The sequence below is a fragment of the Equus caballus genome, chromosome 10 (assembly GCF_041296265.1).
Source record: "Equus caballus isolate H_3958 breed thoroughbred chromosome 10, TB-T2T, whole genome shotgun sequence".
NCBI classification, from domain to species: domain Eukaryota; kingdom Metazoa; phylum Chordata; class Mammalia; order Perissodactyla; family Equidae; genus Equus; species Equus caballus.
This window is the reverse complement of record NC_091693.1, coordinates 40,826,045-40,853,717: the sequence shown is the minus strand read 5'-3', so window position 1 is coordinate 40,853,717 and position 27,673 is coordinate 40,826,045. Positions and strand designations below refer to the sequence as shown.

The 27,673-nt window shown below is 42.5% G+C and overlaps 1 protein-coding gene and 1 long non-coding RNA gene across 7 annotated transcripts in view; one reads left to right on the top strand and one right to left on the bottom strand.

The window, feature by feature from the left end:
* The window catches only part of LOC111775294 (uncharacterized), a 37,229-nt gene extending 21,727 nt beyond the window's left edge, over positions 1-15,502 (bottom strand). The window contains exons 1-2 of the long non-coding RNA XR_011422060.1: positions 15,373-15,502; positions 14,858-14,960 (exon numbers count right to left, since the gene is read on the bottom strand). This is a non-coding gene — a long non-coding RNA (uncharacterized lncRNA). The remainder of the gene's footprint in view (positions 1-14,857; positions 14,961-15,372) is intronic.
* A 30-nt stretch (positions 15,503-15,532) lies between these two features.
* The window catches only part of HMGN3 (high mobility group nucleosomal binding domain 3), a 29,010-nt gene continuing 16,869 nt past the window's right edge, over positions 15,533-27,673 (top strand). For all 6 annotated transcript variants that reach the window (XR_011422059.1, XM_001499096.7, XM_005596801.4 and 3 more), the window contains exon 1: positions 15,533-15,882. Coding sequence is in view for 5 of the 6 variants with exons in the window: in XM_001499096.7 (XP_001499146.4) it covers positions 15,661-15,882 (222 nt within the window). In the remaining variant the exon portion in view is untranslated. The remainder of the gene's footprint in view (positions 15,883-27,673) is intronic.

Below are 27,673 nucleotides of genomic sequence, written 5' to 3'. Positions count from 1 at the left end.
AAAATTTGGTTACATTACTATCATTATTATGTATTTATATACATTGCTAGAATTTGTCCCCTTTCTGGAATTTAGTTCCGTTAGACTTCTTTGCATTCCACAGCCCTCTGGTTTTTTTTGAAATATGATTTTCTTAGTTTGTCTAATTTTTCCTCATTTAAGGATGGAAGTGGGGCTGGCCCCGTGGCCAAGTGGTTAAGTTCCCGTGCTCCGCTTCGGTGGCCCAGGGTTTCACTGGTTCGGATCCTGGGCGTGGACATGGCACCGCTCATCAGGTCACGCTGAGGCGGCGTCCCACATGCCACAACTAGAGGGACCCACAACTAAAATATACAACTATGTCCTGGGAGGCTTTGGGGAGAAAAAGGAAAAATAAAATCTTTAAAAAAGAAAAGGATGGAAGTGATTCTCTGTCACAACTTTCTACATTCTAACTGGAGCAGAATGCCATTTATTTTAATTTTGCCATTTTGATAAAGGGGAAAAGCCAATAGTATACAGGGATTTTATATTTGATTTAAACTTTTAAGGACATAAGGGCATGGCAGCATCTGTGATGAGAATTTCTCCAGTCCAAAGACACACTAGGCAATTTACTCTGAAGGGAGTCTCAGTACAGGGAAGGAGCCAAATGAAATTTTTAGAAATGGGCCACAAGACTGGGGACAATGCTGATTCTCAGACTGTGGGGCTAAAGCTCTTCAAGCCCTTCTTATGTAAAGTCACTTGGTCCTCACCTTCAGACTAAAGTTTCTCATGGTTTCCTTTTAGCATCACAAGCATATGTGAAGCCTCATTGGCTTTTTCTTTGGTCTAGCAAGAGATGTTGGTCAAAACAGTGTAAATGCCAGACTAGATCGAAGATCGAGAGAGGAGTTCTAGTTTCTGATTCCCTGTGTGGTGACCCTGTGTGGGGCACAGACTATGGAAGCCTGGAGCTAATCAGAGCATGTATCCTTCTGAAGTTCTGAGTTCTGAAAAGTGATCATTTTCCTCAATTGAGGGGTTCTTGTACACCAAGTAAAGGAAGTGATGAGTTAGCTGAAAACTGAATGTAAAAAAATCTGAATAGAAAAAAATATAACATTTTGCTGTGTAATAAGATTTGATTTATTTATAACCCCATTCATCCTAAAGCTTTAAAATACTTCTTTGGAAACCACTGATCATTTCTCGAAGCTTCCTTTCAAGGCCAAGGTTATAAGTAAAGCCGCTAAGCTCCTTCCCCCTGGCTTTGGGAAACAGAGGCCAGTGAAACTCCCAATTTGTTCAGAGTCCAAAATACAAAAAGCAGTTCCAAACTTAATCAAAACGTTCAAAGCTCTTCCCATCATTAAGAGAGGCAAACAGCTTGTTCTGCTATTCTACTGTTACATGGTTAGACCCGAGACAAAGGAACTGCCCTGGCATCTGGTCCCCCCTTATGACCAAAAGGATGTATTTGTGTCACAGCTGGCCATGGTGAAGGTCACTGACTCTGGTCCCTCGGTTTTGTAGAACTTTGTAATCTACGATGCACACTATCCAGTTTTCACGAGGTAGACAGCTAAGGCAAAACCCATCAGCATCTTTGGGAAGCTGACAGGCATAGCCCAGTACCTCTATATTTCCACTTGCCCATCAGATAGCCAACACAGAAAAGAGTCAAGGTACCCAGAATGCTAATAATAAAGGACTGGGACATGCCAGCCATGCCTCCTCCAGTTCTTTCCTTGGTTTTGTTACTATGAGCTCTCTCTACGTTTGAATGACAAGATTCACCACTCAATGATCCAGTTCAGAAATGCAGCATCATCCATTACAATGCAGCTCCACGTAGTTCACCTCACCAAATTCTCTGATGTCTACAAAGCAAAGCAGAGTAAAGCAGAGACTGCAGCTAGCTGCCACCTACTATCTATTTATACTTCTCCCTCAGCAATGGAAGCCCCAAATGTTAGCTAGGCATATGGAACCCCAAAATAAAGACGACATTCTCCCTTGTAGCTTGGTGTAGCAATGTCAATAATTTTTCACTAATGGGACAGTAGATGTGACTTCTGGAAGTTGCCTTTAAAGGGAGACTGAAAGCCCTTTTCCTTCTCTTTTCCTCTTCTTTCTTCTATCTACTGGCTAGAATGCAGGTATGAGGGCAAAGGTGGAGCAAGCAGTGTGGACCCCAAAATGGGATCTACATGGTGAGGATGACGAACCCTGGGAATCTGATCATCATGCAGCTTCCCATCAGCCCCAGATCTGACTTTCACTTGAAGTAGGAAAAAAACTTCTACCCTGTTTAACCCTCTGTTATTTTGGAGTAGCTGATGCTCACAATCAAATCTAATTAGAATTTGGTACCCAGAAGTCTGGTTCTGCAAGTAACAGAACTAGACATGACTTAATGAAAGCGCTCAAGCAGTGAAAGACAAGCACACCGGAAAACCAGTGATGCTTGCTATTCTGTGGCAAATATTTGGTAGTAAAGTGACCATAGAAACCTTGACAGGCAGGGTCAACGGCAGGAGAAATTCAGAACGTAGGTGTGTACTGGATGATTCTTGCTGCCTTCAAGGAAAAGATCATCTCAGGAAGGAACTGAATAGCGTGAAAGCAGAGAAAGTAAAGAAGATAGCTCGGCTAACAGAGGGATATCTGCCTGCAGCCTGCAAACTAACTTCACAAAAAGTCTGGTAACGTGGGGTTTTGCAGGGCTAAGAAAGGTGGTATGCTCTGAATCAACAGTCATAGCTGGAAATAAGACTGTGGCCCCAAGTGTTTTGCAAGCTATTTCTATTAAGAATTATCTGTCAGACAATGAGAGCCAGTCCAGCAGCAAATATCAGAATAAAAATATTTTCTTCCTACCTAAGCCTATTGTTCCATATGCCCTCTAGGTAGCTGTCATTTTGTTGAGAGGGAGAGATGGGAAGAGCATGGAGGTCAGTATTTAAAAGAATAATCTTAAGGCTTAAAAATCATAGGGGCTGGCACGATGGTGTAATGGTTAAGTTCATGTGCTCTGCTTTGGTGGCCCAGGGTTTGCGGGTTCAGATCCCAGGCGTGGACCCACACACTGTTCATCAAGCCATGCTGTGGCAGCATCCCACATACAAAATAGAGGAAGATTGGCACAGCTGTTAGCTCAGTGACAATCTTCCTCAAGGAAAAAGAGGAAGATTGGCAACAGATGTTAGCTCAGGGCCAAACTTCCTCACCAAAGAAAAAAAATTATATATAGACAACATCTGCTATTGTTAATTGCCAATGAACTGGCTGCAAGTAAATAAATCGGAAGCCTACCAAGCATTTGGAAAAGTATATTGCCAAGAAACTGCAAACTTTGAAAATCCAAAACTGTTTAACCTTCAAAGCGATCCTTGGGCACTCAAACTCATAGCAGGAAGAAGCAGGATAGTAAAGTTTAGCAGCTTTTAAATGCAATGGACTCTTCAATGCCCACTTCATATTGGCCCTGGAGGATGCAGCACAAGGCAGACTTCCCAGAAGGCAGAGTTAGAGAGTATGCAGGAAAGTGGGCATCCTCCTGATGAGGATGGCCTGCCATCAAGGCTGCCAGATGAGCCAGTCAAGGAACTCAGTGCTGGAGAAGAAGCCTCATCCACCCATCACAATATACTCGGTGTTTGGAGAGCAGGTAACTTGGCTCCATCCAGATCTGATGGACAGGACTGAATCCGTCCTGGCAGGCCTGGACTTTGAGCTGCACACTATAAATGGAAGAGATGGATGGGATTTGAGGTGTCTCTCCCTTGGATAGGTAAGTCTGTTCTATGTGTGAAAAAAAGAGTATGCACAGATACTTGGGTGGCCAAAGGGGAGCACTGTGGCTGAAATCTTAGTGCATTCATTTTCCAATGCTGTTCTAGCAAATTATCATAAGTTTAGTGGCTTAAAACAAAAAAATGTATTATCTTACTGTTCTATAGGTCAGAAGGCCAACACAGGTCTCAGTGGGCTAGGATTAAGGTGTGGGCTGGGCAGTGCTCCTTTCTGGAGGCTCTACAGGAGGATTCGTCCCCTGCCTTTCCCAGTTTCTAGAGGCCACCTGCATTTTTTGGCTCATGATCCCCTTTCTTCCTTTATAAAGCCAGAAGTGGTGAGTGAGTCTTTTCCTCACGGAATCTCATTGACTCTCCTGTAGTCACATCTGCTTTCTGACCACAGCCAGGAAAAGTTCTCCACTTTTAAGAATCCACATGGGCCAGCCTGGTGGCAGAGTGGTTAAGTTCATGTGCTCTGCTTCAGTGGCCCAGGGTTCACAGGTTCAGATTCCGGGCATGGACCTACAGACCACTCATCAAACCATGCTGTGGCAGTGACCCACACATAAAATAGAGGAAGATTGGCACAGATGTTAGCTCAGGGACAATCTTCCTCAAGCAAAAGAAAAAAGAAAAGAAAGAATCCACATGATTAGATTGGGTCCACCAGGATAATCTCCCCATCTCAAGGTCATTACCTTAATCACTTCTGCAAAGTCCTTTTTCCATGAAAGGTAATATGTTCACAGGAATATTCTGGGAATTAGCATGTGGATATCCTTGGGGGACAATCATTCTGCCTACCATAGCTAGTTATACCTCCATGACTGTTTTTCTCTTCTTCAAAAGTAGAATCTCCATGTTATTTATTGAAAGCAGAGAACATCACTGCCCAAAATAAAGACCGTGTTTCCCAGTTTCCTTTGATGTTTGATGTGATTAAATTCTACCATGGAATTTAAGTGGAAAGAGTATATTCAGCTTCTGGAAGTTGCCTTAAAGAGAGATGCATTTCTTTCTCTTTCTCTTCCTGCTGGCCAACATGCGCACACGAGGAATAAAGCTGGACCAGGTATCTTGGACCATGACATACAAAGAAGCTGCATAATGAGGGTGACAGAGTAATGAGATAGGAGACTGCCTCCCACTTGGTCGTGGAACCACCATATCAACTCTGTGTTTTTAATGTGAAGGAAAACAATTAGCTTCTAAGCTTCTGTTATTCGGGAGTTTTGGCTCAGAGTCAATCCCACTCCTACCAAACATACAAGGTACAGTGATGTTGCCAATCCAAAGTGGAGAAAACGAGACAAATGGACAGGGAATGAAAAAAAGGGATTTGGGATTTCTCCAGGCTTTGGCCAGCTAAAGGAGGAGAAGTGACCGGTATGGCCATGGCCACAAAAAACAAAACAAAACAAAACAAAACAAGAAAAACCTCAAGAAGAAGGTGTAACCAAGGGGACACAACAGAAGCATAGGACTCAAATACGGCAGCCTTCCTCACTATGCGAGTCTTTGATCAAGTGTTTGTCTCTGCGAACTTTGGAAGAGTCAAATTTTAATTTAAAAAGTTAAGATCTTATCAGTTTTCACTGGGGAAAAAAAGAACTAAAATCTCAGTGGCTTTAAACAACAAAAGTTTATTTCTTGCTCACTGTTCATGTCCAACAAGGGTCAGGAGTGAGCTCTGCTCCTTTTGCTAATGCAGGGACCCAGGCTGCAAGAAGCTCATCTTAATGTGCACCTCCCGCTCACAGCAGCAGGAGAAAGGGAACATAGTGAGTCACACCCCGGCTCTTTAGAACAGTGCTCAGCAAAACAGCGCTATTCTCAATAGCCAAGAGGTGGAAGCAACTCAAACGTCCACTAATGAATGAATGGACAAACCAAAGGTAGGTTACTCATACAACAGAATATTATTCAGGCTTTAAAAGGAAGGAAATCCTGTCATGCTACAACATGGATGAAACTTGAGGACGTTATGCTAAATGAAAGAGGCAGTCACAAAAAGACAAATACTGTCCGATTAATTCCACTTACCAGAGGTACCTAGAGTAGTCAAATTCATAAAGACAGAAAGTAGAATGGTGGTTACCAGGGGTTGGGGGAGGGAGAAAAGGAAAGTTGTTTAATGGGTACAGAGTTTCAGTTTTGCAAGATAAAAAAGTTCTAGAGATCTATTTCACAAGCACATTCATGTGAATATGCTTAACACTACAGAATTATACACTTAAAAGTGGTTAAGATGGTAAATGTTATGCTGTGTGGTTTCTACCGCAATGAAAAAAAAAAACAACGGTGCTCAGGAAAGACAAATGTCACTTGTTCACATTTAATTAGCCAAAGCAAGTTACATAGCTATGCCTAACTTCGAAAGCGGGGGGAGGGAAAGGACAGTCCTAGCAAGGACCCATAAGGAGCATGGCAGATGTACTGGTGAACAGCACTAATTTTTATCACAATCTCCTCTCCTGGGCACGAAGCATTCCTCTCACCTTCCTTTCTGCATACGAAATGCATTCACTCACTCCCTTTCCAGGGAGGATAACTCAAAAGTCCCAGTGATGGCATCAAGCCCGAAGCCTGGAGTCTCTGGGTGGTCCTCCCATCAGGGGATAACGGGCAAGGGGCCTCTGCAGCAGGTCCGTCTCCTCTTGATCCAGAGATGCGCCCTCCCCAAACACACACACACACACACACACACATTATCCAGAGGGGGAGCAGGATCAGCATAACTGATAAACGTTCACATTACAAATAGGAAGAACAGGGGAACCGGCCTGGTGGCGTAGTGGTTAAGTTCGCACGTTCTGCTGCGGCCACCCAGGGTTTCACCAACATGGATCCTGGCACAGACCTAGCACTGCTTGTCAAGCCATGCTGTGGCGGCATCCCACATAAAGAGGAGGAGGACTGGTACATACGTTAGCTCAGTGACAATCTTCCTCAAGCAAAAAGAGGAAGATTGGCAACAGATGTTAGCTCAGGGCCAATCTTCCTCAGAAAAACAAAAACAAAAGGAAGAACGGAAACGTGACAGTCACTGACCTGTTACAATTCTGATGTTAGACTGGGCAAAACTTTAGACCCCCTACCCCGAAGGTGAGAAACGTTCTCTGAATAGCTCCATGTGGGTTTCCTAGCAGGGGCTCCTCTGCCTATTGAGCTCCACAGTTCTTGGATTTTCCCTTTGGGAGGCTCTTCGTTTCCCATCATCCTTCTTGGCCTTGTCTGAGGTAGGTGTTGGAGGAGACAGCTGCCTCAGAGGTGGAGCTGCTTTATCAGCCTACTACCCACCTATAGATCCTAGGGGGTCCGAGGGTCATTTTAAGGCTCAAATAGTCACAATCACATTTAATCCCGGTTGGTGCCTCTTTTAGTGGTAAAACTCTTCCAAACTTAAACTTGGCTGACTTGTACCTACCCCCATGTTTTCTTTCTCCCATATTCTTGCATATTTTTTTGCTGTATTTCTGTGCTCTCTTGCCCCAGTGACTGACTGTCTGTCTGTCTGACCCTCCTTCCCTCCCTAATTGTAGGTTCCTTGAACCTAGCAGTGGGAGCAACACTTTTTCCCCTGTTTAGGTCATTTTGAGTCTTTTGGTCCAATTGAAAGGAATTTTAGGGTCCCACGTCCTAATCCACGCTCAGTGATCTTATCGGTGCTGCAAAGCTGAGTTTTAATAGGCCTTTGTTGCTCCAAGTAGCAATTTTATCTTCTATGTTTGTGTGGAACCAGTGCCTTTTCCAACCTTAAAAGTCTCTGAATTTGTAGACTCTCTCGTCTCTTTTATTCTTACTAATTGACCAATTCTTCTCTGAACATATCTCTTTCTTGTAAGATCTTACCAAATGCAGCTATACCAATAGCAACCAATAAACAGTAATAATAATTTGTTTCCAACCTCTTCCCTAAAATTAGGTGTGTCTTTTGCCTTCCAATTTACTGCAGGCAACACTTTTACCAAACGTTTCACCACTAGAAAATGTGGATTTCCATTCCTCCAGTCTTCACTACTAATTTCTTTGACTCACCCTGACCAGCTGTTATGTCAATGCCACATATTTTAGGGTTTATTTCATTATTAAAGCAGCATCCTACTCTTGGGTTCCAAGTTCTGTATCATTTCAGGATAAGATAGATAATCCTGTGGTAACAAATTTCCCCCAAATACCAACAGCTTAAATAAAAGGGTTATTTTCACTTGTCTGCTAGTGGGGTCTTCCAAAGGCTCTGTTCACCGTGGTCCCTCAGGGACACAGACAGTCTCCATCTCAGCATCTGCTTCCATTCTCATAGCTTCAAGGGGAAGGCAGGGTGCTCCTTAAAGCTGGAAATATTTGGTAAGCAACACTGATAGAAGCTCTAAAGCTCTGGGTTCAGTTGCAGAAAACAGAACCCACTGTGTCTAATTTAAGGAGGAAGGGATTGACTCAAGGATTCAGTGGCTTATGGGATAGCTGGGAGGACTAAAGAAATAGACTCTAGGTGAGCTTTCAGAAAACTCTCCCAAGTCACACCCCAGAAGCAGGTCATCAACGGGGCTGTGCTCCTTCTGCAAGCAGGAATCCACTAGTGTCAGGACTCCATGAAAATAAAAACACTTTCTCAATCAGGAAGCCACTCTCGCTGCCGGTTCCAGACCATACCACTCCTGCTACAGTGTACGTCTACAGAGTGGATGCGGGGAGCCCTGCCTCTCAAAACCCACAAAGCTCGTGCCTGGGAGTTCTGCTGGTGTTGCCAGAGGGAAACAGAAAGCAGCAGACACAGTAGACATGGCTAAGTGTGGCCTTCTCCTAATCAACTTTCCAAATCTCATGCTAGTGCATCTGATTCACCAAATCCAAATCACACCCAGAACCCGGGCTGCTGTGGGCTCTGGAATACGGTTTTTCAACTCCAACATCTACAGTGCAGGGAGGCACGCTACAAAGACGGGGCTGAGCAACAGCCAACACATCCATCACCTCACACATGGCAGTAGGCCACGGTGCGGGGCAGCACATTCCATGGCAACAGCAAAGCTGTAGAACTTAAGTATAAAACGTAAAGGTTATAATTTTTATCCCAGCCTACATCAATTTTAAGAGGTTTACACTAAATGCTCCTAATCAGGCCCCTAGGGATTCAAGAAAAGTTAAACTTTTCCTGTGCTCTCCTTTATAATCTATGGAGGAATATAATATACTTTGTTCAAACAAAATATGTTCAGTACTAGGCTTCGGGCACACATGCATTCCCATAGTTTAGTGTCTTCAATTTTAACACCGATTCTATCAGGCAGTGTATCGGTCAGGGATTGTATTCAGCGGTATGTCACAGACATCCATCTGCCGTGGCTTGGTCAAGAACAGTGTTTCTTTTCCATACCTAACAAGTAGCCTGGACTGGGGCAATCCAGGGCCAGTACAGGGACCCAGACTTCTGTCTTTCTCCTCCTAAACTTGTGGCCCTCATCCTCACAGACATAAGATAGCTCTTCTACTTCCAGACATTATCATCACCTTCCAGGATGGAAGAAAGGGAAAAACAGAGGCCGAAGGCAGCTGCTGGGCTGGGTCTGCCCCGCAACAGTGGTGTTTACGCTCCTACCTCCTGACTTCCACTCACGTCTCAGTCCCCAAAACAGTGTCACACAGCAACCTCTCTCTGCAGGGGAACTGGGGAACTAAAGTGTTTTAGGCCAGGACTATCACCCAAGTCAGAATCCTGTGAGTAAGGAAGAAGGCAAGCATGAATACAGGGAGACAACTAGCAGAGTCTGCCTTGGAAAAACATTATCATCATCATTTTACAACAACGAAACCAGGGTCCAAAGAGGTTAAGTAATGGATCGTAGCTGAATGACTTGGGATTTGAATTCTGACGGCAAATTCAAGGCATTTATTTAAATAGCTAAAACTTTAAAAAAAATTTTTTGACATATAAAGAGGCAAATTGGCTAAAGATTCTGGAGCACAGAAGTGGGAACAGCAATGAGAAAAGGGGAAAGGATGAGATCTTCTGTGGAAATAGCACAATCCCCTGCTTAAAAACAACAATAAACTCAAAAAAGCCTCTGTGCTTAAAAGCAGCCTTAAAGATTATGGCGCATTTTCAGGCTAGTTTTCCACTGCTGGGTAAGAACTTATGGCCTTGTGGCTGGAATTCATTCTGACCTGTCAAACTCATTTTACTGCCTCTATTAACTCTTACCTAGTGTTTGAGAATTCTAATAGTTATTAACCAAGCTAACCTGAAAATCCTCTCCAACTGTCATAAGGTGTTTTCTGGAATGACTCATTTGATTCTCATTTTCCTAAACCCAGAATTTTTTGCTTTCTTTGAGAAAAGGAAGTGGTCTGATCTACCCTGAAAGGCAGGACCCCGTGAATAGTGACACATTCACAGATGTGAATGGATGAGCTATTGGATGTTTTTTTTTTTTCTGCTTTATCTCCCCAACCCTCCCTGTACACAGTTGTATATCTTAGTTGCAGGTCCTTCTAGTTGTGGGATGTGGGACGCTGCCTCAACGTGGCCTGATGAATGGTGCCATGTCCGTGCCCAGGATCCGAACACTGGGCCGTCGCAGCGGAGCACGTGAACTTAACCACTCAGCCACGGAGCCGGCCCCTATTGGATGTTTTTTAAAGCGCCCACGGTTTGAAAGAAATGCAGAAGACATTACACCTGGGTGACCAACCTCCCCCCTTAGAGGGCAGGAGTGGCCCTGCGTGAGAGTGTGCTAGCAATGGCAGTAGTCTACAAGGATGTGTAACGCAGCCGAGGGCTCTGCCACAACCCCTCACTGCTTTTGGCACCTTGCAGCTTGTGGTTTTCCCCTAAGGGGATGGGATGTGTCCCTACTTTGCGGTGTCCTCCCCATGAACCTTGGGGATTCCCCTCCCTCAGCTCTGGCCTCCTTGAACCTGGCTGGCTCTGGCACCGGACATGCTAACTAACGATCTGGCAGAAAGGGATGGCTGAATGAACGTAGCTCAATCCCCAGTTCTAGCTACTGAGCATGGCTAATTCACCCCCAAATAGTCATTTGGGAGCTACAAAGACCAAATTAATTACACTCTTGTGAGTTTAAGCAGCAATAACAAGAAGAAGGAGAGGAAAATAACACAGAGATTAAACCTGAAAAGGACTTGGGGGTGGGAAAACTGTCTAAAACGTACTTGGGGTAAAGAATCTGCACACAGATTAAATTTGATTGAAAGCTGGGAAAAACAAAAACTGGGTTCCTGTTGGAAGATCAGAGAATGCCCTGGACGGTCTTGCTGTTAATGTAGTTACAAGGTATGCTTGTATAATCATTGAAATAATAAAGCCTTGAAAGGGTGGGGCTTGTGGGCTTTGTGCAAGTCGGGTTCCCTTTGAGGCTGTGGGGGATTTCATCTTGCCAGGGGCTCCAGGAGCTGCCTAGAGCACTACCAGGGAAGATGGGAGGAAGTGCTTTTCTAGTGTCAAAAAACAAAATTCAACTGAGTATACTGGAAGATCTAATTGTCTTTACCAAATGATTCAGGAATCTAGCAAGCAGAGATGCCCCAAGGAGTTACGCAAAATGGAAAGCTTTTATAGAAAGGACAGTGGGGAAAGGAAGTCATTAACAAAGGAAAAATGAAAGTTCCTTGAGGAAAGTAAGAGCTCAGGGTGACAACGGCTGCCCATTGGCTGAGCTGGGGTGTTTTCCATTGGCTGCGCTTGTTGCTGGGCTAACAGAAATCTCCCTTTCTCCCGCCAGGGTAGTAGAGAGACTTTCCTGTCGGAGATGTTAGGGATAACGCTTCCCATCTGGGCTGACTGGCACAAGTGGTAGGGCATGAGGGCTCCCTCTAGAGGCCTCCCCCACTCCACTCTTAGTTGAGGTTTCCTTTATTAATTTTCACACCAGGAATCTGGAGGTGTGCCGTTTTTAGTCACCCTTCAGGCTCCTTGCACGTAGAGAAGAGGAAAGTGAAGGAAGCAGTTAGTGCCAAGCACCACCTGAGGAGAGATGGAGCACAAAGCACAAGGTGAGGTCTATAGGGGAAGTTGCACTCACACTTATTAACCCACTTCCTGCTTTGGAAGTGGGTTAACAGGTCAACAGGCTTTTACAGACATATGTCATTAGAATCTAAGTACCAGCATTCAGCAATTATTTGTTGAAAGTTAAGGCCTAGTCTAGAATTCTCAAATTCTAGTATAAGAATCACATGAGAAGCTAGTTTGAAATGCAGATTCCCAGGTCCCACCATAAAAGATTCTGATTCAGTAGGTTGGGGGTTGGAGTCCGGGAATCTGCATTATTATCAGGCAGCTCTGTGATGTAGGATCTCTTGGACTATCCTCGTTACCTAGTAAAAGCTAAACGTGGTCTCTTCAAAAGTTGGCATCCAATTAAATAAGAGACTTGGCTAATAAAAATACAAACAAAATAGAGTACTCCTTTGCCACCTCCTGTGTGTTGTTTTCGATGTTGCTTTCTTACATTTCTGAATTCATTCACCTTTGGAATTCTTTGGCCTATTTACTGAAGAACAGTAACCGAACCTGGAATCACAGTGCTGTCAGAGGCAACAGCACAGATTCTAGACATGACTTCTCCAACAATCCGCCATCACTTAGAGCAACAGCCGAAGCAAGCCTGCCCGTGCCTGCTGAAAGAGGGAAGGAGGGACACATCAACAAGGCGGTGATTTGCAAGTGATCCTTTCCTTTCAAAATTTCCCTTCGAGATTTGAAAATTAAGCACCTTTCTTCCAGAGGAAGAAAGTGCTGGAGCCCCAAAGATCCACAAGATTCATTAGGGCTGTGCAGTACCTTTAAAGTTTTTTCACTAAGACCCATCCTAAAAATACATTTCAAGTCAAAACCTAGAACACACACATACACACAAACACACACACCATACATATGTATGTGTGTGTTTATGTGCAAATGTATGGGAAATGGAAACATTTTATAAGCACTACTTACTTTACCATGTGAAATGCACTCTGACATTTTCTATGCTCTGCCCTTTCTTTTCTTTTCCTTTTTCTCCTTCTCTCTCTCTCCTTTTTCTTAATGACAGTCATGACACCATAAATGGTTTTGCCCTGCTGTGTGAAAAATGCTGGGGTTGGTGTAGGATTCCAACAGTTTTGAGTAGGAAAGAAGGGAAGAGGAGTTGGAATTGGAAAAGAAGTTCGTTCACTAATTTGTCCTCCCTTCTTCCTCAGGCAGTAACTCCCTTAATGTACCCCTTGTCTGTCTTGGCTAGGATAGTATCCACATCCTGTAGAGAAGACTTGACTGTCTTCTGCTCCTTTCTGCTCAGGTGTCTTTATCTCCTAACCTGGAATTCTAGCCACCCAACCAAATCATTCTCTGTGCCTACTCCTATTACCCCAGGGCTGCCAGCAGAGGGCTGTGGTTATTCCCCGAGACCTCGAAAGCTCCTGAAGGTACAGGCAGAACCCTCCTTTGCCCAGAGTCCTGCTCAGGCAGGTGCAATCCTCTTCAAAGGGAAGAAAACCAATGCTGTTATCTATTTTGCAACTAAAGCTGTTATCTTCATCACTTGTAAATGAACTAAGAGACTCAAGGGACCCACGGTCCCCACAATCAACTTCTTCATACAACTAGCAAGCTGTACTTTCATCATAGCTGTTTTATTATTTTGCGCAGTAAAAACACTCACAATTTTGTTCGCTGTTGTTGAAAGTGTTTAGCCTTGAAAAATATCAACTAAAGAAGCCAACTTTACGAGTTATTTTTCATCACAGAAGGAAAAAATTCACCGTAGTCCCACCTTCGTTGTGACACCTTTTTATCTCCATAAAGAGAAACAATCCAACCCAGATTTCACACACTGCCCCGCATCTGTCCCACACAGATCTTCTTATTAAAAAGGTCTTCACCAGCTTTTTTTTTAAAAACCATCAGGCACTTTACAAATTAACTCTTTTCTAAGCTATCTTTATTCTAAACATTACTTTTAATGGTAAAATTGTTAACCTCTAAGTTTTTATCCAGCTCTAAAGCAAATAACTGGTTTTATCCCAGTTCTTTTGAGTATACTGTGATGCACTGAATGCCTGAAAGCAAGGAATCTATCAAGACAATTGACATCATGCCAGAAGGGCATAGGCACTAATTCAAAAAGGCTTTCACAGCAGGGCAATATGAGCATCAAAAAAAGAACTGTAATAATTGCAGTAAGTTAAAGCACACCAAGCACATAAAAATCCATGAGTTCCTAAAGATATTCCAAAACAGAAAGTCACTGCCACTTAGAGTTTGCTAGGATACCAATTCATTATTCTGAAAATTAATAAAGAAAAAGTCAACCACTAAAATTAATTACTTGATGACATTCTTTAATATATATTTGCAGCCTCTGTGTAACCAAACTAGATTTGGCAATATTTGTAATGTCTTTAGTACATTTTCCTAAGATGAAAACTTTTGCCTTCTAATGCGAGTGTGAAACTAACCTTGGGGCCAGCCCCATGGCTGAGTAGTTAAGTTCCCACACTCTGCTTCCGCGGTTCAGGGTTTTGCCTGTTTGGATCCTGGCCAAAGACCTAGCACGGCTCATCAGGCCACGCTGAGGCAGTGTCCCACAGAGCAGAACTAGAAGGACCTACAACTAGAATATACAACTATGTACTGAGGGACTTTGGAGAGAAGAAAAAAGAAAAAAAAAAAAGATCGGCAATAGATGTTAGCTCAGGGCCAACGTTAAAAAAAATAATAAAAAAATACTAACCTTGCCTACTTTCACTTTTTCTATAATTTTATATGAATGGAATTATCCAGCATGTCTTTTGTATTTGAACTCTTTCACATAGCATTCTGTTTCTGACATTCATCCCTGTAGAAATATTTTGTTTTTTTATTGCTGAGTAGTATTCCATTGCATGTATTTACCACAATTTGCTTAGCCATTCACTAGTGCTTTTCCTGTGTCTGTTAAAATGATCATATTGGGTTTTTTCCTTTATTCTATTAATATGATGAATTACACTGATTGATTTTCAGGTGTTAAACCAACTTTGCATTCCTAGGATAAACATCACTGGTGATGATGTCTAATCCTTTTAAATGTTGTTGGGTTTGATTTACTTACATTTTGTTCAAAATTTTTGCATCTATGTTCATGAAGGAGATTGGTCCGTAGCTCTCTCTTCTTTCCAGGTCTTTCACTGTTTTAGTATCAGGATAAAACTGATCTGATAAAATAAATTCAGAAGTGTTATTGCAATGCCAGTTTTAATGCCTTGCAGTACTTTGGGAAATATTAAATTATGCATATTTAAATGATGTATATTTAAATACATGTTTAAAATATAAAATAATCTCTTCTGACCTTGTTTGTTTTTCTAATTTCCATAACAAACATACTCTATTCATCTTCAAGCCTAGTTTGAAGTACACTGAATTAGTGAATGACTTGTAATCACAGATTTTTAGGAAATTCGACCTAAGCAATTTTAGGGATTATTGTTGTGAGATATCTAGAGGGGGGAAACCAAGACCCTTAGAGACTGCCAGACTCTTCCAGAACAGAACCTTCCCACTCTTACAGGTCTCTGTCATATATGGGTAGGAAGCATATAAAGCGCCTGCTATGTATATACTTACGTTTTAAAGTTAATGTGTCCCTGCACTCTTCTTCCTCCTTAGGAAGGCCCACACTGCTCCTATTTATACAATCGAAAGAAGGAGCAGCAAAACAATGAAACTCCAAGATCGCGTGGTTTTGGCGGGGGGGGGGGGGGGGGGGGGGGGGGGGCGGGTCACTAGTTGAACTGAGCATGCTCAGTCGCCAGGCAGATTTTTTTTTTTCGGTCAAGTGGAAACTACAACAGCGCGTACCGTGCGCGCGGAGAAGGGCGCGCCCCCGTGGAATTTAGAACGTTGCCGCAACCAATGGGGCCTCGCGGCCGGCTGCCGGGGCTCCTCATTGGAGGAGTGAGCGGCGAGCGAGTAGAGGGCCCCTGGGGGGAGCCGGGAGGTGCAGGTCGGAGAGGCCGGGTGCGCCGTGCCCTGCGCGTGAGCGGCGGCGGCAGGATCCAGCGGCCGTGCCAGCGCTTCCAGCACGTTGCTTTACTTTTTAGCTGCACGAACGTGGTCATTATGCCGAAGAGAAAGGTAAGTCTTACCAAAAAAGATTTCACAGGCCTTCAGATTGTGCTTACTGCAAATCTTGTCACTGCCATGGATTGCGCGGAACGCGCTCGGTAGTAACTGGGCGACGCTTGTTTTCAGATGCCTGTTGCAGACATTTCTCCCTCCTTCTCTCCGTCTTCATCGATCTCCGATTACTTTCCCTCCAGGGGCGCGGCTCCCCCTCTTTTTGGAACTCATTCTCTCTGGAATGGTTTCCACCTCCAACAAGAGGCAAAAGCGCTTTCCATTCCCCTTTCCAGGAGGGGAGTTTCCTCTGCAAACTGCCAGGTTGTGATTCGTGTGGAGGGAAAGCAGGGAGAGGGGGGAAACAAGTACGCGCAGACGGAGATCGGAAAAAGTCGGACAGATGTTGGGTTATTCCCGTGTGGGCCGTGGCCCCGCCGGGTGCGCCGCGATGGCCCCGAGGCTCAGGCAGGAGGAAAGCCATGTTTAAAATAGCGCTCACCCCCCGCTCGGCGCCGCCGCAGACCCGTATGTACCCACTCGGGTGTCAATCAGGGCTGCGGGCGGCGCGGGCGGGGCCGGGACCTGCCGGCAGCTCGCGGCCGGAGCGGCGGGGTCGGCGGCGGCCGGGCGCCCACTGTGGCTGCCAGGGCAGGGCCCCGGACCGCGCCCGCGCGGGGAAGGCGGGCTCCGCGCTCTCCGCGCCCCCCGCTGCGCCGGGCCGGCTGGGGTCCTGTTAGGCTCACCTGCCGCTCCTTGCGGACTGTTACGGCCCCTTCCGCGCGGGCGCGGACGCCAAGTGTTTGGCACGGGGACGCGGGTTTCCCTCCGAGTCCGGCTGCGGAGGGAAGGGAAGGCTTTGCTCCACCCTAAGGAAACCGGTGTGCGGCCGCTGTGCCTAAGAAGGTGCCTGGCAATCTCCCACCGCCTGGCCCGGTGTCTCCAACTGTGTCAACCAGCGAGGGTATTACATCTGAAGCAGAATTACAAGTAATGTCTGTATAGTTTTATCAGTTATAGACTGTAGACTGATTTGTGTGTGTAAGGGAATATATTATTCAGAAATTTTAAAAATACAGGAGCTTTTGCCTTTCTTAGAGTTTGTTGTGCACGTACTATGTGCCTCTGACTGTGGGAAGAGTTGAGTTCCGTTGTCTCATTTAATCAGAGCACCTTCAGAAGTGTTCCCTCCATTGAACTGGGGCTTCGAGAGGTGAGTTACCCAACATCTCGTCAACCAATAGCTAGTACCAGAGATTTAATTAGATACCGTAGGTCCACAGTCCTTACTTTCACACATTATTTACTCATTCTCTTCATTTAGTAGGGAATGGGTCGAGAGGAATTTAGAAACTCCAAAGAGACTTCCAGCCTACGAGGATGGATGGTGTATTGAGAGAACTGATACTTGAGGTTCATTATTTAAACTTAATTTTTATGAAAGTATTGTTTTTTCAGCCTTGTTGTACTAGAATGAGGATATTAAAACCATGCTACCGTTTTCATCATTTTCTCTGAGGTTTAATGACAAGGTTGGGAATTCTAGTAGAGTCAGAGGAACTAGTCATCAAGAAATGGGCTACGGAGTTAGTTGGTGCCAACTCCTTTCCTGGGAATTATTAACAAAGTTAGATGAACAGTAGGTTAAGTGTGCATGAGCTCTAGGTATAATGAACCCTGTCTGGCGGAATCCTTGTGGTTCAAGGGCCAGAGCTGATGAAACCATTCCTTTTACTTCTCCTCACTGTCCACCTCTCTTAAGGAAATAGAAGGGGAGAAAAGAACCGTAAAGGAACTGGCTTTTGATTATTAGTTTATTTGTCTGGAAGGCAGAGCCTCCATGAAGAAGCTAGCCAGGCATCGTGGGACTAGAGGCAGACCTGTATACAGGCACCTGTGTGTCATTCCTCACTACATCCGAGGGTTCTTCAGAGATGGAAGATCTCTCCTTGGTTAATAGGAAGGGTTTTCATCTATACGTGGAGGCCGAAGACCTGGGTTGGTACTGGACAAGCAGTCCCAAAATAAACGTGGCTACCATGGCCATCCAATCTATCAGTCAGACCTTAGAGTTGCCTCATGGAATTCTCCAGTTCACTGGGACTTACCTTGGAAACCATTGTCGTTAGGTAAAGCCTGCCTAGATGCAGAGAAAGAAACTGGAAACGATCCATGCCTAGCTCTTGGAGATCTACAAAGCTGGGGTAACTGCCAGGACATTTACATGCTACTCCACTATATTTTTCTTGACTAAAGGACTGCTTGTTCTACATTATAATAAGTTTTAAAAGTGCTCCCCCCAATGCTTTTTGCCATCTTGGCCCATTTTTTCACCTTTTCTCAGAAATCAAGAAATGTTATTTAGTGAGCACCTGTTTAGTTTGTTCTTGAGCTAGAAGTGGCGCTAACAAAGTCGATAAAGAACATCTGGAATCCTAGCACTGCTTTCATGCCAGGGGCATGTGCGGTTTGAGCTCATGGAGCTTATATTTACTTCAATGAGGTGATAAGACGAGCAGGCTCAAAACAACGGAATAACATTGAGCCTGTGCATATGTTCCAGAATGTAGAGTCTAGATTCTACAAGCTGTAGGATAGATAAGGAAAGAAGGTTGCATTTGCGCTGGTCTCGAAAGTATGGGTAAGGACTCAAATAAACAAAGAGGAAAAACGTCATTTTCTGTTATCAGGCATCTGGATGCCTCTTTTGATTGTATCATAAGGTGACCAGCCCTCAGTTTTCCAACTTCAAGGCTGTAGCATCCACATCTATGTAAAGCATCCTGTGACAGCTCTTAATCACATCTGTGTGAGTTTTATCTATGTTTTTGTGTGTGATGGTTACAGCTACATTAAACTAAATGGTTTTTGCTGACTGCTGTAGTATTTTTGAAGCAGTACACCCCTCAGCAGTGAGATGTTCTTCAGGTAGCGTTAAATCACTTTCTGAGTTTGTGAGATTTAAATAAAATTGAGGTTCCTGTATTTATTACCTAAGGGCTGGGTCATGACCATTAATAGTGACTGGAATAGCAGGGAAAATGATAATATTCACAGACTCAGGTGGTGGTGGGCTGGTGAGTGACTCTTCTGGTCAGCCGTCCACGGATGCTTGCAGTGGTCACGTTGTGACGTGGTGATCCGATGTGCTACAAAGGCATCGGCAGTGAGGCCGAGACTCTGGTCCTGGCATGGTTAGCAACAGCAAACACATTTGCACATCCTTTTTATTTTTCCAGTTCCTCATCACTAGAAGTATTGGAAATGTCTACCGTATGACATCAGAAATTCTCCAATGAGGCAATTTGCCTGAGTTTGGGAAGTAAATAGTAGTGTCTCTTTACCTTAAAATAAAAGTTTAGGGAAGAAAAGGCTGTCTGCCTCTAGCTTTGAAATTTGAAATTAAGTTATATCTGTTTTCTTACAGTGGAAAGGCCGGTAGGGCTGAGGGTGCCTGACTAATAATACTTAGAGTTTCTGATTACTCTTTCAAAGGAATATCGCTTCTCGTAACACAGAGACAGATGCTGAAATGAAAATGATAATATAGATAAATGAAAATGTAGATACATTTACGTACATGAAAATGAATATTTCAATATGGCCCAAAAAACACCGCTGTTAACAGTATTTTAAAACTTAATGAACAACTGGGAAAAATATTTGTACCACATATGACTGAAGAAAGTTTGCTATTTTCAAAAGGTAGTTTCACATGTCCTTAAGGAAAAGATGTATATCCTGATAAGAAATGAACAGATTCTGGGGCTGGCCCGGTAGCGCAGCGGTTAAGTGCGCGCGTTCCGCTTTGGGCGGCCTGGAGTTCGCTGGTTCGGATCCTGGGTGCAGACATGGCACCGCTCATCAAGCCATGCTGTGGTAGGCGTCCCACATAGAAAGAAGAGGAAGATGGGCGCGGATGTTAGCTCAGGGCCAGTCTTCCTCAGCAAAAAAGAGGAGATTGTCTGCAGGTGTTAGCTCAGGGCTAATCTTCCTCAAAAAAAAAAGAAAAGAACAGATTCAAATAGGTGAAAATGTTCAGTTTAACTAGAAATCAAAGCAATGTGTACTGTTAAGAATGACAAGATGTGATTTTTTTAAACCAATCTGATTTAAAAAAAGGTTGATAATATCACTGCCTGGTGCTGAGGGTGCTGACACTTCAGCACTGTCAAGCGGTGTTGATGGCAGTATAATTTCTTTAAAAAAAACAAAGCTTCATTGGGGTCTGACCTACTTACCATAAAGTCCATTCATCTATTCAAAGTATACAAGTCAATGACTTTTAATAAAATTGTAGAGTTGTGTAACATTATTGTAGTCCAGTTTTAAACCATATCTAGTCCCCCCTCCCACCCCAGACCCAGCAGCCACTGATCTACTTTCTGTCTCTATCGCTTTGCCTTTTGAGGAAATCTTATATAAAGGGAATCAGGCAGTATGTAGTCTTCAGTGTCTGGTTTCTTCCGGTCAGCGCAGTGTTTCAGGGTCCATACATGCTGTAGCCTGTGTCTGTGCTGCATTCTTTTTTATTGCCCACTGATACTCCATCGTACATATAGACTGCTTTTTGTTCATTGTTTCACATGGTGATGGAAGTTTGAACTGTTCCAGTTTTCAGTTATTATAAATAATGCTGCCAGAAATTTGTATGTAAGCCTTTGCATGAACATATTTTCATTTCTCTTGGGAAGTTTCCTAAGGGTAGTACTGATGGGTGATTTAAAAGTCTGTCTTTAACATTTTAATAGACTACAGACTGTTTCCCTACGTGATTGTACCAGGATGCACGAGGGTTCCAGTTTCTCCACATCCTTGCTTATACCTAGTATTTGTTTTTTTTGCTTATAGCCATTCTGATGAATTTAGTTTACATTTCCATAATAGCTAACCATGATGGGCAACTGTTCCTGTGCTTACTAGCATAATGTGTATCTTAGGGGAGATGCCTATTCGGATATTTTGACCATTTTTTAATTGGATTATTTGTCTTGTTATTGAGTTCTAAGAGTTCTTTATATATTCCGGATTCAAGTCCTTTATCAGATATATGATTTGTAGATATTGTCCTCCATTCTGTGGCTTTTTAAAAAAATTTGACTTTATGTTTTTTGAAGAACGGAAGTTTTTTAACTTTGATGAAATCCATTTAGTGTCATATCTAATAAATCTTTGCCTAATTTAAGGTCACAGATATTTTCTTCTGGGAGTTTCATAGTTTTAGCTCTTATATTTAGATCTATGATCCATTTTTAGTTAATTTTGTATATAGTGTGAGATAAGGGTTTAAATTCATTTTTTTGCATATGAATATCTAGTTGTTCCAGCACCAATTGCTGAAAAGACCATAGTTTTCCCACTGAATTGCCTAGGTACCTTTGTCGAAAATCAATTCATCATAATTGTAAGGGTTGATTTCTGGGCTCTGAGTCATGGTCCATTGTCTTTTTGTCTATCCTTAATTACACCAATACCACATTATCTTGATTACTGTGGTTTTATGGTAAGATTTGAAGTCTGATAGTGTCAGTCCTCCAATAGATTCTTTTTCAGAATTGTTTTGGCTGTTGCATCCTTTGCGTTTTCATATACGTTTTAGAATCAGCTTGTAAATTTCTACAAAAACGCATGCCATGATTTTGATAGGAATTGAATTGAATCTATAAATTGGTTTGGGGAGAATTCCCTTCTTAACCATATTGAATTTACCAGTCTGCGTATGAAAGGGCTTGACATGTAGTAGGCCATTTATAAATGCTTGCTGAGTTTAATTGAGTTAATACTGATATAAAACCTGGTTGAAGTAAAGACAAATGTGGCAGGGTTGTACATTTTATTCATCCATGAATTCACTGACTCCATGTTAAATACACATTTATTGAGCATCACCTTTATGCAAGATACCATCACCTTGGGAAAGTAAGTGAATTATTGTTTTTTTCCAACTCATTTTGAAGTGAATGAGTAAATGCCATTATTTTTAAGGATCTTTCAGTCTGACAGGGTAGGTAATATACATATGCAAGTATTTATAATTTATGGCAAGAAGTGATCATGAGCCAAAAGAAAAGATATGAGCTATGAGCGTTCAAAGGTTTGACCAGACTGCATGTCCGAAATAAACACTGACAAAAAGTTGTTTGGTTAAAAGGGTTTGGGGTTATAGCTTTTTTCTTTTTTTCAATCTCAAGAGGATCAGGGCTGGTTTGTAACTGAAGGAGATCGGTCAAGTCTTGCTTTCTTTGAACTACTGTCAGGAAGTTCAATTCCAGGCCTGTTAGAACAGTTGAGATCAGATCGTGTGCAGTAGCTGCCTTCCCTCCTTAGGAAAGATTCAGTGACTTCTTGGTCCCTTTCTTTTAACCACTCTCTTGTGTTTTAAAGGTGGTTGTCTGGCACCATGTTTCTAAATTGGCACATGATATTTGAGTGATTACCTATTTTGAATTAACTGTGTGATCTTCCTAATTCAACTTGCCCATGAAGTCTTTGATGGCCCTGATCTCTCTTTTATCCCCTGTAGCACCTAGCACGGTAGTGTAACTTGAGCAAGTGTATGAATGAGTTGTTTTCAAGAGAAGAAAGGAGTAAGTGTAATTATTTCATATACTTGTTGGAGAGATGATCCGGTATTGTTCTGATGTTTACTGTTTACTAGCTGTGTTACTTAACTTCTCCCCGAACTTCTAAATTCCTAATTCTGTAAGACTCAGTTTTCTTATCTGTAAAACTGGGAGAAAAATATCTTGTACCTCATTGGGTTGTTGGGGAAATTAAGTGAGATGCTGAATGCAAGTACTTAGCACAGTGTAAAGCAGTCAATGGATGTTCCTTATCTTGTTGATATTTATGATTATTAAGAGAACTGCAGTGAAATAACAGGCTTGCAGTAAGCACTAAGCTTCCATTTTGTAGGAGGACGAATGGCACATGCAGTGGATAGGGAGCAAACAGAGCTCACCCTGGATGTTTAATTCACTGCAGTTATACGAGTAGACGTTCAACAACCAAATAACACAGGTCGTGTTTCTGAAAGAACATAAGCTTTAATCTGGTGCATTTTTACATGGTTGATTTTTCTCACAGGAAAAAAATATGTTTAAAAATATCTCTGTATAACATTAAAATTCCTTTGGCAAATCAGTTATCAAGTGATCCTCTTTTCCTGTATTTTCCCGGTAAAACATTGCTTTCGTTTACACCAGAGTTAAATATATTCCACTTTCCTGCAGGGTACAATTTGGAAATGGTGACTGAAATAGATACCATTTAAGCTGTCTGCTTTCATGGTACCTAGTATGTTGAACCATGATGTTAGTCTCCTGAGTAATTTAAAAATCAGTGTTGCAGATAACAAATCAAATCAAAATGTTGAATTCCTTTTTCACCGGCTGTTTATTTATTGTACATTTCACTGTCTTCTTAGAAGAGTTCAGTCAAATCACCTATTGGTTCCTAGTCAAGGTATTTATTGAGTCCAGTATTCTTAGATCTTGTGGACATGTCCAGAAACACAGCCATTTAGATAGGTCCAAGGCAGATGCATGTTCAGTTACACATAAGGTAAATGACATGTAGATTCAGAAGTAGGGAAATAGAGAAAAAGGTATTAAATTTCAAAATTGGTTTCAAAATTTAATATTTTAAGAGAAATATATTAGTAACAACATACAAATATATTTATTACCATTAAAATTTAAATAGCTACCATTTAATAAACACCTGGATGTTCCAGGCCTGATCTGTGTGCTTTATATTCATTAGGCACCTTAGTGTAAGTGAAAATACGCGTAGTTATTAGAAATAAACATATATGGGAAGTATTGTGGTATAATTTCATTACTTCATTTTATTCTCACAACAATTCTATGAGACTATGCTCATCTCACAGACAATATTGACAGCCACGGTAAAGAACATTTAGGTGTCTCTCTATGACTCAGGCACTGTTCTGAGCACTTCGCATTAATAAGCTGAATCCTCCCAGCCACCCAGTAAGGTGTATACTCTTCACTCCTCCGTGTTACAGACGCCCCCTGGCAGGGAACGGCTGAGCGGAGAGTGCAGGCCTTGCAGCCCGGCTCCAGACCCCATTCTCTTAACCACTGAGCCTGTGTGGCCTTTCACACACACAGTGAGAATATTGGGACTTAGAGAGATTCAGGAATTTCCCCTGGGTCACAAGCTAGGAAGTGCTAGAACCAGGAATTCTAAGCCAGCCCTCTTTCACTCAAGAATTTTACTCTTAACAGTTACTCCATAATATTTCCCATTAATGTTTCTTTCTTTCTTTCCCTCTAGTAACCATCAGTCCAGTCTCTTTCTATGTGTTTGTTTGTCGTTGTTTTTATCTTCTACTTATGAGTGAGACCATATGGTATGTGACTTTCTCCATCTGACTTATTTCACTCAGCATAATACCCTTAAGATCCATCCATATTGTCACAAATGGCCAGATTTCATCGTTTCTTATGGCTGAGTAGTATTCCGTTGTGTATATATACCACATCATCTTTATCCATTCATCTCCTGATGGGCGCCCAGGTTGCTTCCAAGTCTTGGTTATTGTGAGTAGTGTTGCAATGACCACAGGGGTGCATGTATCTTTATGCATTCATGTTTTCATCTTCTTTGGATAAATATCCAGCAGTGGAATAGCTGGATCATATGATAGATCTATTTTTAATTTTTTGAGGAATCTCCATACTGTTTTCCATGGTAGCTGCACCAGTTTACACTCCCACCAGCAGTGTATGAGGGTTCCCTTCTCTCCACATCCTCTCCAACACTTATTTCCTGTCTTGTTAATTATAGCCATTGTGACAGGAGTGAGGTATCTCATTGTAGTTTTGATTGGCAATTCCTTGATAGTTAATGATGTTGAATATCTTTCCTTGTGCCTGTTGGCCTTCTGTATATTTTCTTTGGAGGAATCTCTGTTCAGATCTTCTGCCCATTTTTCAATTGGGTTAGTTTTTTTGTTGTTGAGCTGTATGAGTTCTTTGTATATTTTGGATATTAACCCCTTATCTGATGTAGGGTTTGCAAATATCTTCTCCCAATTGTTAGGTTGTCTTTTCGTTTTGTTTATGGTTTCCTTTGCTGTGCAGAAGCTTTTTAGTTTGATGTAGTCCCATTTGTTCATTTTTTCTTTTGTTTCCCTTGCCCGGTCAGACATGGGACTTGAAAATATGCTGCTAATAAGGCCAATGTCAAAGAGCGTCCTGCCTATGTTTTCTTCTAGAAGTTTTTGGTCTCAGGTCTTACATTCAAGTCTTTAATCCATTCTGAGTTGATTTTTGTGCATGGTGTAAGGTGATGGTCCACTTTCATTCTTTTGCATTAGGCTGTCCTGTGGGAAATTGTTTATTACTATTCCAAGAGGCACAGGAGTGAGACGGAATGGGAGCATTGCATATTATGTGCTCCTTGGCGAAGTCTACAGATTAAACTGTTCCCCAAACTGGAAGCCCTTGGCTCTTCTGTCGTCCCAGATCTGCACCCAGTCTTGGAATTAGGAAAACTAACGCAAACCACTTAGAGTGGTGTAGTGGTTAAGAGAATGAACTCTGAGCCAGCCTACCTGGGTCTGAATCCCAGCTCTTCCACTTACCAGCAACATTACCACTGGGTAATCTTGGACAAGTTGCCTAACCTCTCTGACCTCGATTCCTCATTTATAAAATGGATATGATGCTATTTTACCGACCTCAGAGGATTGTGGTAAGGATTAACTCGCTTAGATCATTGCCTTGCACATACGTGCAGTATACATGTTTATTAAGATTATGATTATGATTATTTCTCTGGGTTTCTTCTCTTGTCCTTTTCTCTTGTCCAAGACCCCGGACCTGGCATCCCTCTGATATACACATGACCCTTCCTAGTGTGATTAATAAGGACACAGCAGCAGCTAAATCAGTCAGCGAGTGAGATCTGCAGGTCCCTCCTCTTCGTGTTACTTGTGAAGAAACTCAGGCCCAGGGACACGAGAAATGAGCCAGGCTGGAATGCAGGCTTCTGACCTCAGCCAAGTGCATCCTCTGTGATCCTATCCATCCCAAACCACACCACCTAGAAAAAGGGAACGCTCATGAAAGAGGCAACTCAGACCGGAAGAAGGTGCAAAATATTTTAAATTTTTTATTTCATATTGATGTCATACACCCATTATTGAATTATGTATAGTTACACTAATAAAATTTCACCGAATATCCTTGACCATGGCTTTTTCTTTTTTTTGGTGATCTTTTATATCTGAAGACAATGTGAGATATTTTCTTAAAACTATCCCTTAGAAAAGAGAGATGCTGTTTATTTCAGTTCATCCAGAGTCTTTTACAGCAGGATTCTTACTCAGTTACTTTTATCTTTGATAAAATTGTGAACAGCAAAATATTATTTTGGGAAGACATTCTAGCCATAACCTCAGTAATAAGTAAAATTTGGGTTTTTAGACATTGATGAACTTAATAGACACAGGCAGGGGAGGAGGTAGCAAAGAAGTTGAACGTCAGTTTGATTATTAATCCTCTGCATGTGATCTCTTAATTCTGAATATTGGATTTTTAAAGATTCTTTTAAAAAGCAGTTGCAGTTTTGGAGGCTCCCAAACTTGCACCCACAGGAAGAAGGAAGCACAGCCATGCCAATGTTAAGCAGTGGTCCTGTGGCTCTGAGTAAAATTTTCGGTGTCTGTTTCATGTGTCATAGGAGTATTTGGATTTAAGGGAACTACGTGTTATTTGAAAAACTGCATAAGAATTTCATAGACACTGCCCCCATCTGTGGAGGGAAATTAATGTTGTGTGAATCAAGTAGTTGAGTTGTGTGTTCATTTTAGCAGAAAAGTGACATAGTTATAGACAGGTCTTGGTCTTTCTCTGCATAGGTTATTTGGATTTTTTGTCCTAGAATGCTTTTCCTCTGCTAACCAGCTCGCTGTTGGACTACTTTCTTTTCTCCAGTCTTCGGTTTGTAACAGAAAATATAAATTACTTTTAAAAGAAATTTTAAATAATAAAAAACCAATAATTTTAAAATATTGACCAGCAAGTTAGAGTAAAATCATCTCAAAGTAATATGTCCCCAAGGTTAAAAGAAGTGATTGCTGAGAACGACCTGGTGGTGGTGTGGTTAAGTTTTCACTCTCCGCTTCAATGGCCCCCAATCCGGGGAACAGACCTACACACCGCTCATCAAGCCGTGCTGTGGAGGCATCCCACATACGAAATGGAGGAAGATTGGCAGAGATGTTAGCTCAGTGACAATCTTCCTTACCAAAAAAAGAAGAAGAAATGATTGTTGGTTTATCTGCAGTGTTATATCTACTCCCAGCTTTTCCACGTTAGCATGGATAATCCAGGAGTTGAGACTGGAGTTGTCCTATGGCTGCTGCAAATGATTACTTGAATTTCAGACATACTCTAGGCTCTCAACTAATTCACTTAAGTTATGAAGTAATAACTCTTGTCACTTAAAATCTTGAAAGTAAAGCTCTTAAGAGCCTACGCTTACCAGTAAAGACTTTTTCAACTTTAATATAAGGTCCAGCACTCAGAAGCCTGAGCTGCCCTGTTTCTTCTCCTGTGTGGCTAAGAAACATGGCGCCAGGAGGTACTAGCCTTACTCTTCCCAGCCTCCTGCCACACCCTGTGTCTTTCTCTGAAGTGACAAATCCACATGCTGATGCCGTCTAGAGCTGTTCCCAACCAACTGTTGAAGGTCGTGAGGATTTTCCTGTCTTCTCTGATACCTTCCTCAGTTTGGAGAGAGAAAATTGGGCTCATGACCCCAACAGTGACCCTCT